A 17708-nucleotide genomic window follows, 5' to 3' on the forward strand; every position below is an offset into this window, starting at 1 on the left:
GAAAACCTAAGAACATTAAATGCAATAATCATACGTTAAAGTTTGAAAATCTAAGTGTACAGAAGTCAGGGAATTCCAAAAGTAAAGTTATCTATCACAACCATAACTCAGCCCCGGTAGTCAGCCTTGTTGTACCACTCAACCCTACATGCCGTTAGAGATTTATGCCTTACAACACGCCGGGCCGTGGTATCGGTGGGAATTTTTGTTAAGGAACATCCTGAATTTTGTGTGTTTCTTAACATTGCGTTAATATGTTTGCTCTCAACGGTATAGTGCTTCAGAGTTTCCTCCCAGCATAACCCGGGCCAGAAATAATCCGCAAGAGCTGCCAAAGGCCAGGACAGCACCAAGGCATCGCACTGGATGCCGCTTCTCAAACCAATTCAAGGTATTGGAGCTCCATCGTGTGGAACGCGCCGGCACATACAATAGGCATAAAAGTCTTTAGCTTCCTAATGAATCTCTTGGGAAAGAGAAAAACGTATCCCCAAACATACTATAAAAGCGGAGAAAGCTGCTGTTACCGAGATTGCTGCTGGAGTCGTGCTGCAGCCCATCACGGCGCACATCGCAGCGATGCGGCTTTTTAATGAGACTTGAGACCAGCTCCCACTGCAGGGCAGATAATTAGACTCACTTCACACTAGCATTCGCTGCATTGGTCACGAAAACATTGTTAAATGAATAGCTCAATCATGCACAGGATTATTTTATTTTTTTTTTTTAAATATTGCCTCTTCAGGTTCTGCATCCTTTTTCATTTAGTGCTAGAGCACCAAGATACGCAGCAAAATGCAGTTTATATGCAACAGGCACCCCCTGTGATCTCTTCCTCCGATCTTGCGTCATCCTGCAGCCCGGGTTCAAGGAGTAAGAAACCATTTCACACCCGAATTCTGGCCAACATCTCGTTTCTTGCAGCCTTTGAGGCTGCAGCCTCCGTGCTGGCAGCACCTTTGCGCAGCATCCAGCCCAGAGGGCCCTTATCTCGCTGGCTCCCTGGGGCGCTCTCGAAGAGATCTCTTCAAAGCGAGTATTTTTCCCAGACAAGCAAAAGCTCCTGAATTTCTAGGAACAGTTCTGTTACGTTCTGGAAGTATGTTGCCATGACAATATATATATATAGTTATATTTATAGAATGTATAGGAAGCTGTATAGATAGATGTAGGTTTTCATGTTGTATTTGTTACAAACGATTCCCCTCTCTCATCCCGCATTTCTCATCCCTGTTTCATGGCAAGGGAGAACCCAAGCACAGAACAGGCAAAGGAAAACGGTAAAAAACAAAACCAAAAATAAACCCAATTACTCTTGAGCAGCAACTCAAACCCATCCTGGCCACAGCATCTGGAGCAAGAAACCAAGCCGGGCTTCACAGCCAGCAGGCACGGTATTACTCCGTTCCTCTCTAATTCACCGCGGGGGGGACTTTGTGTGGTTTACCTTTAGCAGTAGCCGTCTCCCCGTCCGCGTGAGCCATGCGCTGCATAGCGGTCGCCGCGACACACACTGGCATGCTGATTTTCTGCCCCAAGACTGAAGTTGACAGGTCCATTACCGACACGTCCCTGAGCACCCGGGGGTACAGCTTCCACCTGACACCGAGACAAATAAAGAGAATAAAAAGCCTGCACCATCGGGGTTATTTACAGTTCCTAAGGGGCAAGAGCAGATTTTCCTGCTGTCAGGAGAAACATGGTTAAAGCTGTGTTGGGGTTGGAGCAGAACCTCGTTGCATGACCCAGAGCTGCAGCAGGACCCACAAAATGCACAAAGCCAGGAGGGGGCAGGCAAGGAGGGACCAAAACCCATGGATGGTGAAAGAGGCCTTTGAACATTATTGGCTGGTATCATTTGAAAGAAAAGACAGGACCTGCAAAATAATACGGTTCACGGTGAGTCTCAGCCTCCCCAAAAGCATTGGGGCAGAACTGGATGACAGAGGGTGCGCAGGAACAGGAGAAGCCATCAGCCTCCCCTGGTTATTTCTCCTATGGACTAGGGAGCCACAGGGGATAAAATTATCCTGACCAATATGCTTGGCCCTCCCAGTCCCCACGGCACAGGTCTCCGGAAAGAGACTGCGCAGAAGCGAGCTGCCACGTTTCTTCCCGTGGGAAGCAGGTGGACAGGATGGCTGCCCCGGTTTTCCTCAGCTCAGGGAAGGTGGAAATCCACTGCTGGCACAGAGACTGAGTTGCGTTGCTTGGAGAGGCCCCGGTCACCAGCTGCCGTGCAACACGTAGTCACAGGGACTACAGCTGCAGCTCCAGGGACAGCCCGTCGTACCGCAGGGACCCCAGACTTCCAGGAAAAGACCAAACACAGCCACTGGAATTTGGTGCTGGAAAAGACGGAGTAGCACAACTGCTTTCCCAATAGGGCAAATTACAATCTAGTCCTTGAATGATGTGGCCCAGCATCCGCTCAACCGTTCCCAACCTTGCTTTGCCTTCAACGTGTCTGCCAGAAACCACATCGGCCCAGAGCTGGGCTTTATTCTCCACTGGAGCCTTCAGCTCAGGTACAAATGGAAGCTGGCTCCAAAACAGAGCAAAGTAAAACACGCTTCATCTCAAATTACAGTTTATTGCAGTCAGGCTGGACATCGCATGCTTGCACACACAGAAATTCATTTCCCACACACACACACAACAGCAGCATCACGATCCCTCTTACGATGAGGTCAACTAGATGACACCGCGGTATCCAAACTTGGCTTAATAGGGTCGCGTTCCTGGCGGTACCTGTGAAATTGGGCTTTTTTCCTCGCCATCCAGGGGCTGGTGCAGCGCAGCCACTGTGAGGAGAAGCCACAAGAGGGTGTGCAATGGCAGGGGCTCTGAGCCAGGCCAAAGCTTCCCTGCGAGCAGTAGGAGGGTACGCATGGACCTCCGGCTAAGGCATCCCTCCCTCGGAAAGGACTCTGCACTTTGAGATGATGGCTGTTGAATCTTAACTACAGAAAATAATTAACAGCTTAAGCTCTGGTGCTGCTGAGCCTGACTACTCAGGCCTAGAAAGCCTGAGACTAGTATGACTAGCAAGGAGATAGCAATCAGAGCCACTGTTACCTTTAGACTATGCTCCAACAGCAATTAGTGGTCAGCTTGAGCTTGCATATTAAGCTGACAAGTGAGGGGAAAAAAAAAAAAACCAAAAAAAAAACAACCAAAAAAAAACCCCCACACAACAGAAAAGACACAGTCTCTTCGTTTTACGGAAAGATCAAGAGACATTTCCATAAGGCGGCTGGGACAGAGCCAGGCTGAGACCCAAGTTTCTGAAGCCCTAGAGCACGGGGCCGTGCCAGCTCTCCAGGAAGCGCTCCCCGGGGAGGAGAAAGATGGTTATGGTGCTTGGAAAGAGACGCGTAGTTGTGGGAGTCAGCCGTATTACTCGATGCCAAGACACACACTGCAAGTATGTCTCCTCAGACTTGTTTTCAGGCTATTGTATCGCGTTGTTATTTTTCGGGGGAGGATGGGCTGAGGGTGGGACAAAGAAAACATGACTTTGTTCTCCCCCTTTCTTCCTAAGCCTCGTTCCGAAGGCTTTCTCCCAGCTCTGAGACATCTTTTCCCAGCAAATACAAAGAAAACAATCTAATAACCTTGCTGATTTTTTACGGTCAAACTCAAAAGCGTAAGGATGTGAAGTATCTCCCTCTTCCCCAGCCTGCTAGTTTCTCTGCTGTCCCACATTTTTACCTGGTGCAAACCACGGCCGTCTCAAAGCACGCGCAGGAGGGCCGGCCCAGAACGACCAACATTTCTGTAGTGCTTTTAACTGAGAAAAGAAACGGAAAGAGCAAAAATCCTCCCAAAAGCGTATACAGGAAAAACGACGCTGTTCCAAGCAGCGATGAACAGCCTCCTTCCCGCTCACCTTCACGTACCATCACATTACTCCGTCCACGAGCTTTTGGGGGTCTTCAAGCTCGTTAGACCCAGACTTCGAATGTAAATGTCTCTCCCAGGTGGCTTCTGTGGCTTCTCTTCCCCTCACACCTTATCGGGTCACACCCCCTAGACCAAGATCAAGTCAATACTCGTAACTGAGTATTTGCTGGGTCCCAGGAAAAACACCAAAAGGTGATCCTACCTTATTATTCTTTAAAGGATTCTTTAACTAAAACCTGATCTCGCTTTGAAAACATGGGTGATTTCAGCTGCGATTTTGCCGGACACTTGAAGTGAGGCACTTTCTGGACAAGCCACAGAGAAACGCCCTTAACAGCAGCAAGCGAAACCCCAAGAGCAGATTGCCTTCGTCAGGCTGCCACACACCACCTGCTTCCTCCACATCTTTGAGTCAAAAGATTTCCTGGATATTTTGTAAAAAAATTGATTTTTTTTTTTTTTTTTAATCTTCTCATCACCCTTTTTTTTTTTTTCCCCAGCCAAGTCCGCACTCGCGTGCCGCAATCAGCAACGGGAAGTGAGCGCATCTTTCTTCCCAGCTGGAAGCGGGGAGACGACGCAGCGGGGCGGGCAGCGAGCACCCCCGATTTAGGAATCTTCAGCTAAACGCTGTTTTGAAGGAAGGATGAAAGGAAAGGAGGGGGGATTAATGTGGGGTTTCTTTGTTTTTTTTTGTTTTTTTTTTCCTTTTCCCTCTCTGTTCAAAAGCTTCAGAATGTAAATTATCTTGCAGTTTGGTAGGAGGGAAGCACTCACTGCTTTCCCCACTCATTTTCAGCTGTGAGAAATGCTGAAATTTTCAAACCGCAACACATTTTGAAGCAGCTCTTGTTGGTTTCCTTCCAAAAATCCGTGCTAAATAATCCCTCGGTGCTGCATCGCAAGCAGCGCGCTGGGGGCAAGGACGCGCCGTTCGGGCATCCCAACTCCAACCCACTTTGTTGCCTTCATCTCCCCTACAGCTCCGCTTCCCGCCCCGAGGGGCAGGAGCTGGTGCTGGGCCAGGCTGAGCAACAGCTGCTTTTGCTTCAGGAAAACTGATTTTCTCTCCCAGGGTGTCTCGCCATCCGCGCAGCGACTCTTCCCGCAGCGCTCTGCGAATCCGAGGTGAAAGGCATCGCAGAAACGTAATCAACTTATTATTGCAAGCATTCCTTTCCTTTTCTCCCTCCTACAACTTCACAAGCTTGTTTGACCCCAAATCACATTGCCAGCCTTGCTTTTTTAACCAATATTTAAATTATTTATGTGCCCGCTCATTTTAACACCCTTAACACCTAGCTACAAGACGATACAGCCGCAGAGAAATACCCATCGATGCTGTCACCGATAAACCAGCGGCTGCTGCTCCTCGCACATGACAACAAACCCCGTCTTCTCCAGAGGCCGCCGGGGAGTCGGTGGCAGAACGTGTCACGGCGGATTAACAGAAACGTGTTCCTACACGCAGACGTCCTCCTTCATTAAAATGCCGAAAGGGGAGATTTCAGATTGATTTCTTGAATGCCGCCAAGCTAAAGGGGACCCGACCTTGTCATGAAATCTATTCTCCATTCAGGCCCCTTGGTTCCTTGACAACTTGCGAGCGAATTTAATGGGGAGCCGGCACGGAGCTGGAAAGACACACGGTGTTTCGGGACGTGGAGCAAATGCAAGTTGAACACAGTCAGACGCCATCAGGAGTAACGTATGCTCTGACACCCGAAATCATGTTCTCTGGCCTTAATGCCTCACTCATGCCAGTGCCACCTCCACGTCGTTTAAAAAATATGAGTAAAAAATAATTATCTGGCCTCAGCAGGAACACACTGGTGTCGATACGTGAGCTCCGGTTCTTCCCTCCATCCCACAAGAACTGGAAGCCAGAGGAGACTTACTGTACCTGGTGTTTACCTCATCTTAAACACTGGCCTTTCGGAGACATTTTATACTCTGGTATCTGATTACAGGTCCAAAATACTTCAAGCTCCTGTGCTGCCAAAAGGCCAGGACATTCATTTTATAATCTAATGGGTATGGATTGCACTGCTCCAAAAATTGCACGGGTCATTCCAAAGGTATTCCAGAATCTATCAAAAGTACCATTCATTTGCTAGGTCAGTCCTAAATAACAATCTATTTATTTCTCCATAAATGCAACCATTCGGTTGCCAAAAATATAAAGAGCTCCCAGACAAGCCCAACACTGATTTTTCTCCAAATACGATCCCAGCAGTTTCTCTCACCCGAATAATCTTGTACCACAAAGGTATGGGCTAACAACTCATGCTTCTGGTTCAATTTCGTGCTTTCTCCTTTTCCATTTAAGCATAAACATTTGTACACATATCTATAAATATTTAAATGAACTATAAAAGTTGATCGCCAGGCTGAATCCTGTGTCCTGAAGCCGCATGTGGCTGAGCTTTGGGCAGCAGACACGGACGTGAGCTCTCTGGCAGTGGGGAATGAAGCTGAACGTACTGGTTTCTTTCACAGAGTCATCTGACTTTGTGACCTTTGCGCCTCGGGGGCGTAAAGTCCATCTCACTTTATATTTACCCACCAGCTGCGCTCAGGAACAGGGAGAAAAAAAACACAGTAACCTGCTCAGAGACACAGAAGAACCGTGTGAGAGTCAGAGCGAGGAGCAGTCCGCCATCCTTAACAATAGGGCCATCCTTCTCCCAACAGCATCAAGGAAAAAACCAAAGATTTCAAAAATTCCGCATGTCAAACAGGCCTTATAAACCAAAATACCGTGAAGTCTTGGTACCAGGTTTCTACCTTTTCTAGACGTGTCGCCAGGAAGCCATTGCAAACGCGGTCTAACGAACCGTTAACGGCAGCATCCCATGTGCTTAGAGAACAGGAATCCGCCACCGCGCGTTATCCCTCAGCAGCAGCCAGTGGGACCCGCCGTAGGTGTCGCGGTGGAGCCCTGTGCTCGACGTGCCCCCACAAAGCTTCAGCGGCCCATTCCAGGGGTCACCTCTGCGGAGGGGAAGGTCCACCTGGCCGCAGGCAGCAAGCGCAGGCTGCTTAATGGAGATATCCCAGTTTGCAAACAGACGGGTACAGGAAGGCACTAGAAATGTTGAGAATGATTTAACTTGGGTTTTTCAGTGCTACATTAGGGCTATTTTTAACTCTGACCACCTTTACGATCATCTCCTTCTCATTACGGACGGACAAAAGAGCACGTTTGCCCACAAAGCTGTAAATCACTGTACCCGTGCTCCAGCCCTGCATCCTTTCCACGCCATCCAGCTCGAGGTGGCAAGCCCCGGCAGATGGCACCAGCTGCGATGCCCATCCCCTCCCGCTGAGCTGCGGGCGCCCGGCAGCACCCCACCCCCCTCTTCGGTGCTTTGGGGGACGCCCAGAAAGAGCCGCCGGTACAGAGCGATGGAAAGGTAACAAGCAAAGCTTTGACTCCGGCATCTCTGCCCCGTGACCTCGCTCTTTGGCTGTCGACAGGTTCTTTTTTTGTTTGATGATTTAATAGAGCACGCTCCATTCGTCAGGTCTTTTAGACTTTATTAACTGCCTTTTTGGAAGAGATTTAAATGGCCTAAAGCTACGGCGGAAATTAGATCTTGTTTTCTTTAAGACAAATATACAAAGTGAGGGGGAGCAGAGGCAGAAACACAGCTTCCATCCCCTTCATACCTTCGCTGCCGAGGAGCAGGAGCCCAGCACTGAGGGCCTTTTAGCCACCTGGCAAATTTCATTTACCTTTTTTTAATGTCTCAGGCTGTTCAAGGCACTGCCGATTAATAGCTCCTTGAATCCCAGGCTGCCTGCAAGCTCCGCAGTCTGGACGCCTAAAACCAGAGGCCCTTGCTGAAGGGATGACAGAAGATGCCAGGAAAGAGGAGAGGAGCCTGAGCCCCACAGGTGACCAGCCCGATGCCAGGAGGTCTTGTCGCAGGAATCTGCCCCCGCGGTGGGAGACGACTTCAGAGCAGAGCTGCTCTTATCTCACCACTAACATCTACTTCCAGACCCAAGTGGATACACCCAGCTTTTTGTCAGCCCGTCTCCGGGCAGATTAGATCCAACTGCTGTTTAATCATGATTAGCTCTAACAGTTAGTAAGTAAGAAGTTCACTACTACTACAGTTTATTGCCTCTGAGCACTTCCTCCGAGTGTCCTTTCCTTAATATCTCATTTCGGTTTTACCAGGGCAAATAACATCGCAGCATCTGGAAGCATTACAAAGAAAAAAAATAAAATAAAAATAAGGGTGAGCACTGCTACATCTGCTATTCACTCCTTGGAGCTGGAGCAGCCTTTGCCTTGTGTTAGAACAGCACCAAGCACAGAGGGATTTCCAATCCGCGATGGGGGATTCCGCATAAAACTAAGAGGTCTGGAATAAGCAGTCACAGCGGAGGTTAGTTTTCTTCTCCTGACATCATAAAGCTTTCCTATATGTGTCCCTAAAATTAGGGTTCTGGCCTGACTTCTGAGATCTGGCCATTGAGATCCTAATGTTAAACTAATTACTACCGAGCTTCCCAGAGCCTTGCTAAGGCTGCAAGGGATTTCCAGCTGAATTGCTCATAGCCTATGGAAAGGCAACCGGAGCCATAAGCAGGGTTGCTGCTCTACAGCAGAAAAGCAAAGTGGGGAGGGAGAAAGACTAAAGGCAAATTGGAAAAAAAAAAAAATAAAAATAAAAATCTTGTTTTAGTTTGTTAGGCTCAGAGGGATTTAAGACAAAGCCTTTAGAGATTAGCAAAGACAAGCACAGGGGGGTTAAATGTCTGCACCAACAGAGCACCCGCAGCCTCCAGCTGCCGCCTTTCCTCCGCGGTGCTCGGGCCGACGCTCTGGGGACAGAGCGGCAGCGGAGATTCAGGGGACGAGGAACCAACGGACTCGACGCAAGTTTTGACGCTTTCCCACCGAATCTGACAGCAAACGCCGACTTACATCGCGTCGACCTTGTACTTCAGGGTGTCCTGCTTTCAGGTTTTGACACCAGTTCAGGGGGCCAGCCAGAGTCAAAACCGGTATGTAATAGTTCCCATCGTTTACAATATTTCCTGGCGAAGTGCTGAACTTCTGCTGGAGGCCCCTCGAGCACGGCTTGGCCACCCAGGGCTGAGCCTTGGCTTTCATGGCTGGCTCGAGCTCGGGTACACAGCTCCTTTTTGCTCGGCCGCGCAGCCCTGATCCAGCGATGCCGCACAAGCCCTTACAGGGAAGGCTGCGGAACTCGCTCAGTTCAGGGGGAACAGGCAAAAAAGCAAAACTGACTCAGGAGCTGAAAAGGTACAATCCCACCACGCGGATCCCCTGCCTGCATTAGAGCCCAACGTGTAGGAATTACAGTTTCATCAGCTGATTGGGTATTGGAGCCGAAGGACTCTTTAGAAAACGTATATTAACAAAGAGAAATAAAATGCAGATAAAACTAAAAAGACGCTAATGGATTTTAGGGACTGCTTTTTGACAGAAAGCGTTAGGTGGAGGAGTGAAAGGGGAGAGACAGTTGTTCTGAAAATGAATTATTTGAGAGTCGTTCTGACAAAAACCAAAAAAAAAAAAGTTTCAGGAAAAATTGAGTTTTGTTCACACAAAGAAATCTAATATTGCACCACATCTACTAATAAAGGAGAATTTACATCCCCCACCTCCCACCCCAGCCTTAAATTATCCTCCTACCTTGCAAATGCTGCTACGTTATCTGCTAGCGTTTCCTGGTCACCTGCTCCGGATCGGTAATAATCATACACTGATTTGGGCAGAAATTTTTTAGCATACTCTTCAAAATCAGCAATGCAAACTGGTTTTCCAGACATGTTTGCAGATCACACAGGGCTAGTTTATTCCCACTTCCCTCTCTTTTAAGCTCTGTATTTTTGTCTGTAAATCATTAATACGGGACCTCGTCAGGATTTGACTTACCTACATACCAAAAAAAACCAAACCCCACACCAACTTCTTGTGTCATACTGGACTTCGGCACCGCATTTTATTTCATGTGGCCAAAGCCAACCTAGAACATAATGGGATAAAACATGGCAAAAAGAAAGAAAATGAATCGGCAAGGGAAGAAATAGATGGGTGCAGCACGCGTGACTTAAATCTGCAGTGACAGGAGTGTACTCTCTCCCCCGCGTGCCTTTATCACCCAAAATATCCAGGAGACTGAAACAAGACAGACACTCTTCATGCCCACAACTCAAAATCATGATTTAGGTGATTTATAAAAGCGGGTCCCAGCCTGGACTGGTGTTTAGGACGGCACCTAACACAAGCGGGTTTCCAGTTATTTCCATTAAAATCCCGGAGAGTGACTCAAATAGCAGTGACGCAGCTGCCGGGCAGCTCGGGCATCCAATACGCGCTCAGGCGAACGGCTCCTGCTTTTTCGGATAATTCCACCTCCACAACCCACAGCGAGCTCGTTATTCTTAAAATGTTACAAAGTCAGATGCACTCACCAGCTGGAAATAAAGCTAGCTTATCGAAGAGATGACGCTCACCCAAAGCGTAACAGACACGGTTCAGATTTCTTGATTGAATCCTGACTTAAAATGGAACCAACATACATCGCTTGCAACAGGTATTACAGTATTTGACAGGGAAAACTTACAAGTATATCATGTGTGTACATAATTCAGTTTTCTAGCTGCACGCATCTCAATCCTTGACGCCATTTAATTAAAACCCAATTTGGGGGAGAAGGGAGAAATCAATACCTTCGTTGGAAACAAATCTCCCAAGGCGTAGTGCAAGATGGGGCAGGGTTTGCGGGAGGCGGAGGAGCACGGCAGCACGCGCCGCGCTCACCGCACACCCCTCCCTGCTGCAAAAGCTCGTCTTTTGCTTGTTGTTTGCAGGAAGAAATGCAATGCAATAGAAATACGGCCGCGCTTCACTCCCTTGGGTAATTTCGGGCTTTAAGTGACTTGACTTTTTCATTTTTTAACCAGGGTGAAGAATTCGGGTAACACCGAGTGAACAGGCTGCCCGGAGAGGTGGGGGAGTCTCCGTCTCTGGAGACATTCCAACCCCGCCTGGACGCGTTCCCATGCCACCTGCTCTGGGTGACCCTGCTCTGGCAGGGGCTTGGACTGGGCGGTCTCCAGAGGGCCCTTCCCACCCCTGCCATGCTGTGGTACCTCTGTGAAAACCCCAGCCATCTTCCTTGCTGCTGGTTTATAAATAACAACTAGGAACACGATATTCTGCAAAAAGCAAGAAAAAATGCTTAAGATTCAAAGGGGATTGTCAAACATCTTGGGATGAATATCTCAGGGGCTGAGGCAGGAAGGATGGTGCCAGCTGTAAGCTCAGGAATCATTTAAAGAGAACGGCGGCACTAAGATTTGCAGCGATTTCTCCAGTGGCTTTCCCAGATGAGGGCATCTTAGATGACGTTGCACAGGGTGCGGAGGGGGTCGATTTATATCCAGTGGGAATATTCATGGGAGGAATTACTGGCAATGAATATCAACATACATACAATCGCACCATGGGGCATTTATCACACATCAGTCAGATACAATTTAAATGCAAACCGGCTCAACGCTGCCGTTTTTCCATGCTCCCAGCACAAAACTGGGGACGCATCTGCTTTCGTTAATTGAAAGTTTGCATTGCCCGTGCTAAAACCAGGTATTTATCCTAGAGCATGAGCCAGCACGCATTGCGCCCTAGCTAAACATTTTCATTTGTGCAGCTGAATTCAACCATGATGAATTCAAAATCTTTTCATGTTGGAAAGTTGCATAAAAATTGCCGAAGGTAATGACACTGTTCCATTACTGATCTCCCCACACTTTTATGTCTAGATTCACTTCAAAAAAAAAAGAGTGACACTCAGGCTAAAGTTCCTCTTTCATGAAGTTGCTCACACACCACCCATTGCGGACCCCCCCAGATGTGACCACCACACACCAAAGCCCAACTGGGGTCACTGACGTCTCGCTGCTGCCCAGCCCACGTGCCCTGGGAAGCTCCACAGACCCCAGGAGTCCACCAGGAGCCGGGGCCTCCTCTCCTCCAGCAGTACAGCCCCCATGGATGAGCCGGGGCGTGGTGGAAGGTGCCAACATCAGCACAACAGAAGCAAAACAAGAAGTTTAATCTGCTGCTGGACAAGGACTACTTGACCTTTCAAAGGTGGAATCCCTAGGAGAGCGCAGCAGACATCTCCCCGGCACACCTGACATCAACACACAAGCTCTGACATGGCTCTCCTCCAAGTAATTGGCTCCTCATTTCAATGAATCTCTCTGGAGAAGAGGTTTCCTCCAGCCACTTCATGACACATCAGCTGTCTGAACCTTAACCTTGGAGCAAAAGAACAGCATTTGACTTAATGGCAAAGAGTTTGCCCAAGCAGCCATGGCAAACCTTGCCGATAGAAACCAATGTGGGATTCAGTTGAAACGTTCAGATGCGTTAGGGCAGAAGAAAAAAAACCAAGCAAACAAACAACACAATCAGGGTAGCGTTAACATCCTCTCCCACATCTACTGCTTCTCACTCCTCCCTTTGGCAGGTCACCGGGGAATTACCGACAGAGAACCGTGTAACTGGAGCCCGGCTGGACCAGGCTCTGCAAAGGAAACTTTGCGCTTTAGTTCAAAAAGGGGCAAAGAAAAACCCCACAGAGGGCTTTAAAATACAGAGATACAACTTCTGGCTTAGAAAGCACTCCGATCAAAAGCCAAAAAAGTGTTCTAAGAAGTATCCCGACATGCTCGTCCTTGCGTGTGTTATTTGATAGGGGGAGATTGCTACACAGCATTTTAGTCCAAACCATTGTGTCCTACTGCAGGACCACAGAGACAACAGCAATGGTCTCCTCTCGACATGCAAAACCCTCCATAGGTGAAGGATGAGTCAGCTGGGATCTTCTCGCTTCAGCTAACTGCAGTAAAGATTAACTGGAAAAGTTAACTGCAGTATATAATTAAAATATTCCAATGTCCCAGTGATTACCTATTTCTCAGGACTGTTGTGCAAAGCTGTTTTCTCAAGCACCTTTACGTATGTAAGTGGCTGTTTTGACTTCCAAGTTCCCCGCGAGCATTCCTGAATTTCTCCAAATCAAGTCAGAAAGTGGCTGTTTTGACTTCCAAGTTCCCCGCGAGCATTCCTGAATTTCTCCAAATCAAGTCAGAAAATACCTATTTGCAGACCGTGAGCAGGATAAGGTGAAGTGTTTTCAGTGAGTAGCTCACATCAATCACAGCTCAACCAATTCGCTCCAGCCCCTCCAGCTCAGTCAGAGGAATCAACAGAAAATATCTGTGACTTCAGCATGAGGCCGCATGGAAAACGACGGATCTGTTGCAGGGATGAGGACAGTTTCTTGGCCGCTCAGCGCAGGCAGTGAGCACAAGCCCCACGGAGTGTCTATTTTGTCAAACAGATTGGGAAGTCTGGGTACCGCTGGGGTGGAGGGGGACTGGAAGATCGAACAGAGGACCTGGGAGGATGCAGACCACTTGGCTCAGAATGAAACCAATCCAGGGGGGATCTACAAAGAGGTTCCACGCAGCATTTTTGCCCCCTCCAACTGCACAGTGACAACCAGATGAAAAAAATATGCCCTTATCAAGTACGATCTTTCATGTCCTTGAGGCGGGACTGAAGGTCAAACACTTTGAATGACCACCATCATTTCTGCATCCTCCGCAAGCCCGAGAGCTACTGGCAGAGCCTGTGCCAAGACAATCGGCAGTGTCCACGTTCAGCTCTTACACCCTGCTGGAATTCAGGTTCACAGATGTAGAAGTATAAAATACCAGCAGGCTCTGAGAAACTCTAACGAGCCAAGAAAAATGGCTTTTGCGTATAAAATGGAAATTCAAATGAAAATATTTGATTACTAAATCCCCATTTGTTCCCTGCATGCTTAAATACGGAGCCTTCCTTTCTCCTCCGGAAAGATGAAGTGGAAGTAAAAAGCACACAGAGGTTTTAAAGTGGTTTTCTACTGGGAAAGAAATGAAGACGTTTGGTTAAAAGTCTTCACTGCAGTCCTCATTAAAGCAAAACACACCACTTTTTGTCCCCCTGTAGGGAAGGGAATGAAGGAAAGGTATCGGCAGACTTGGATCACTGGTAAGAGAGCTTACAAGCGAAGCGCTGGTGCGTGACGGCTTGGGAGCGGAAGGATAAGCAGAAAATAGGAGAAAAAGCAGCCAGCTCCTGGGAAGAGCTGCAAAAGCATCCCAAGGGACGTGCGTCGCTCCCTCCAGGGCAGCCCTGCACAGCCCAGCGCAGCGTCCTGGTGATTCCTCTGTGTGCACGTGTGGGGGTAACGCTCGGGAAAGGGAGGGGATCCTTCCCCTTCCCACTTCCCAACAGGCCTCCTGCCAAGATGCCAGCAGCAGCCACCAGCTTTGCATTCTTGACACCTGATGGGCCCCGAGGAGGCAGCACACGCTACACGGCGCCGGTACCAGTGGTCCTACTACAGTTCCTACCGCTCCAGTACAGCCATCAGAGAGTTACCTTCGTATTTCCTCTAATAAACACAGAATTAATGCCGGTTGATTGCTTCACCAAAGTAACTTTCCAAACCCGACTGGATTTTGCCCGTGGTACTCTGCCTGCCCGCTTTCTTGGGGAAAATTTCATATCCTCACATCACCAGACAGAACAAGAAACAGCTGATTAAACAGTCAAACACCAAAACGCTCACGAGGGCTTCATTTGATCCATACCCCCTTCAACTTTACCCCAGGAAATGAATGCAATGGAAAAGAAGAGAAGCAAAGCGAATGGCCAATCACCCGCCCCACGCAGCAGTTCTGTTCCGAGGAAGGCAGGTCAGGAAACTCACCCGAAGGGAACAAATCTGTGCGCTGGATCCGTAGTTGTTCACACCATCCAAATATGTTGCGGCGATGGTTCCAGGTAGTCACTTCCCCCTCTGGCACGCCTGGCCCAAAGGCCTGTTTCTTCTTCTTCAACGACAGCTTGCTGTGAACTACGATCAGAAGATGCGCCATTTCGATCCGCGCGCTGCCCGACCACGTCAGGAAGATGAAACGTCCTGCCCTCCTCCAAATCCCAGAGAGAATTAGCACACCATTTGCAGAGAATTGGACAGCGGATTTCCCAAGAGGAGGAAAAACTAACCCAACACAGGGGTTCAGAGTTACACCATTTTGCCCAGCAAAATTTCGTCCATTTGAGCCCCAGCTGCATTTTATACCTTCCGGAACGTACTGCTCAGCCCGGAGTTACTACAATGAAAAGTGTTTTTTTCCCACTCATGTAGCAAGGAAGCAATTCATTAACGTACAGGTTTGTTTTAAAGAGTTTAAGGAATCTTTACAAATCGCAACCTGTATTATTAATTGGAAGATCAGTATTAAAAAAAATAATAATCTTTTGTTAATTACACAGATGAGCCATCTACACACTGGGAAAATGAAAACTAACTACAAGATCATGAATACAAAATTTATACGGAATTTCAGTAAAAATACCCATTGTATAAATTTGCAAACTTTCATATAAAAGACAAGCCTGTATAAGATTTCCATGAAGAAAGCCCACATAACATGTGTTGCCCAGCACAGGCGCAGCATATACAGAGTATTCCAAGACGTGCATACAAGTTTCACACAAATCTCGAGGACTGTAAGTATTTCTAGCCTCTTTCAAAAGTAACCCGCTTCATTATTGCTTTTAAGCATTCATGTTCAGATCCATCAGGGACTGGTTTTCGGAGAGTGGCACACATGCCCATTTGAAATTTAAATTGGTTCTCAAAATTCTTAAGTCATTTTTGACATACAGCTCTAGTTGACAAGCCTTACAGCCCTATCCTTAATCAAAACATTTTGACCAGCGTTACCAGCAGCTTCTCCAAGGACATTTTGTCTACACTGAGACTGCAAGAACAAAGTTCCATTTTTTAAAATTAATCACGACAGAGGACAGAGATAACAGAACACTCAGATTGCACAAAAGGTTGATACTGACTTTTTTATGGAAACACACCAAATTTAATACTATCATAATAGTCTGATTAGTACTATACTTGGATGATTCGATTAAAATGTGTTTTAGTGGAAAAAAGGGATATTAACATTACACTTCTACTGCATAGCCAGGAGTCTTTCTGTGAGACACAAGTTTAGCCTTTACAGTGTTTCCTGCTGGATAAACATTAGTCAAATTTGAGTATCGCCAGTATCATGCTACAATATTTTTCCTACAAACGTGAAACTAAGTTGGAGATACCAATGGTTGCATAGCATCTGCTTTTCTAAAGGCTTCATCACAATTTAGTGATCTTTGTAACAAGGTACTCCAATACACATCAAATACGGTCAAACCCGAGTTAGCATAAATATTCCCTACTTTTTAATGACAACATAGGAGCAATGACATGCGTATTATGTTCAAGAAACCTTAGAAGCCCAGTATAGCTCATTTCCAGACTGACAAGACATTTCTGTGAAGAGATAAAAGGCTGTCACTTGCTGCCCGCTTACTTACTTAACCCTTGCCCATCAGAGAGTGATCTTACAGTTAGGTCTATTGTGATGGAAAATGCTTCATATCATCATTTAAAATAATCCAAACTTAACGGTGACACGCAGAAACAGAGGAAATGTAAGCAGAGACTTCAGAGAACCACCCCACACCGGAGCTTTCTCACAGCATCTCATAAACCCTGATAGGATTAAGTGTCACTTGTGGTTTGTCTTTTTGTTTTTTTTTTTTTTTTTTTTTTTTTAGTTTCAGAGACACCTTAATGCAATCTAGCTCCTGTGAGAGCATCTTATTTGTCTACACATTCAAAAAGCCCGAATACCTCACCTTGAGCACTGGAAAGAGATAACTTGGCTTTTTAATACTTTTTTTTAATACCTCATACTCCAATGGCGTACAACAAAGCCACTGTAAGGAATAAGGAAGTTCTGTATCTTTTAAAGTTAAAACCTCTTTAACCAGCTAAAGATGATTTTATACGACTGGCTCCATGTTATTACAAAAGTGAAGTGAAACTGAATCAAAATTTAATATTGACATGCTCCCTCCTACACGCTGAGTGTCACAAGACCCCATGGAGTATGAAATATTCTCTTTGGTACACACCAAGGTCATCGCTGCCCTCAATCTGTGCTGGATCCAGTCCCACATATTTCTAGTGTCTGGTAGCTTTGGATCCAGGACTGAGGGGGTGTAAGTCTATTATTATCCTACACGAGTTCACGTATCTGAATGTACACACTGACTCCGGCTTGTCTCATGAAATATGGTTAAAGTCTTATTTTCATTTTAGAGTTTTATGCAGAGACAATGAAAAAAGCAAATACATCATGGAAACCACAAAACTGTAGTCTGAGCTTTTAAGTGCACAGTTCTTCCCTCCAGACTACACTGGCCACAAAGTTTTCTTAATTTTTGCAATTAAAAACTTAGCTTAAGTTTGGGGGTTTTGTTTTTGTCTTTCCTTTTTCTTTTTTTAAAAAAAAAAAGCTGCAACACAACTCAACTGCTACCGAGTTGCAGTCTGTAAGCTTCTGCAGTTGCTCAGTTACACGGGACAACTCCCAAATGACACAAGACAAACTGTTCTCAGTGCAGTGCAATGTATATATGTTCTCAACTGTATGTTTTCACACATGTGAAAGTATATTTACATGTGTCCACTACATGAAATTCAAGCTCCAGACTGAGAAGGTTCCTTAAAAAAATTCATATTCAATATATGCAGTGTAATTTTGTTCTTTACACAGCTGTAATAGACAAATGCAAAGTGTCTACCACATAGTTTCACGACACGATACGCAACAGGACACAG

The 17708-nt window shown here is 46.8% G+C and overlaps 1 protein-coding gene across 1 annotated transcript in view; it reads right to left on the bottom strand.

Moving 5' to 3' along the window:
- HAO1 (hydroxyacid oxidase 1) overlaps positions 1 to 9752 on the bottom strand; it is a 33561-nt gene extending 23809 nt beyond the window's left edge. Inside the window, exons 1-2 of the mRNA XM_063331239.1 lie at positions 9584 to 9752; positions 1448 to 1599 (exon numbers count right to left, since the gene is read on the bottom strand). Coding sequence (XP_063187309.1) covers positions 1448 to 1599; positions 9584 to 9720 — 289 coding nt within the window. The 5' untranslated portion in view covers positions 9721 to 9752. The remainder of the gene's footprint in view (positions 1 to 1447; positions 1600 to 9583) is intronic.
- Between the last annotated feature and the right edge of the window lie 7956 nt (positions 9753 to 17708).

This window comes from Chroicocephalus ridibundus, chromosome 3, assembly GCF_963924245.1.
Source record: "Chroicocephalus ridibundus chromosome 3, bChrRid1.1, whole genome shotgun sequence".
Classification (NCBI taxonomy): domain Eukaryota; kingdom Metazoa; phylum Chordata; class Aves; order Charadriiformes; family Laridae; genus Chroicocephalus; species Chroicocephalus ridibundus.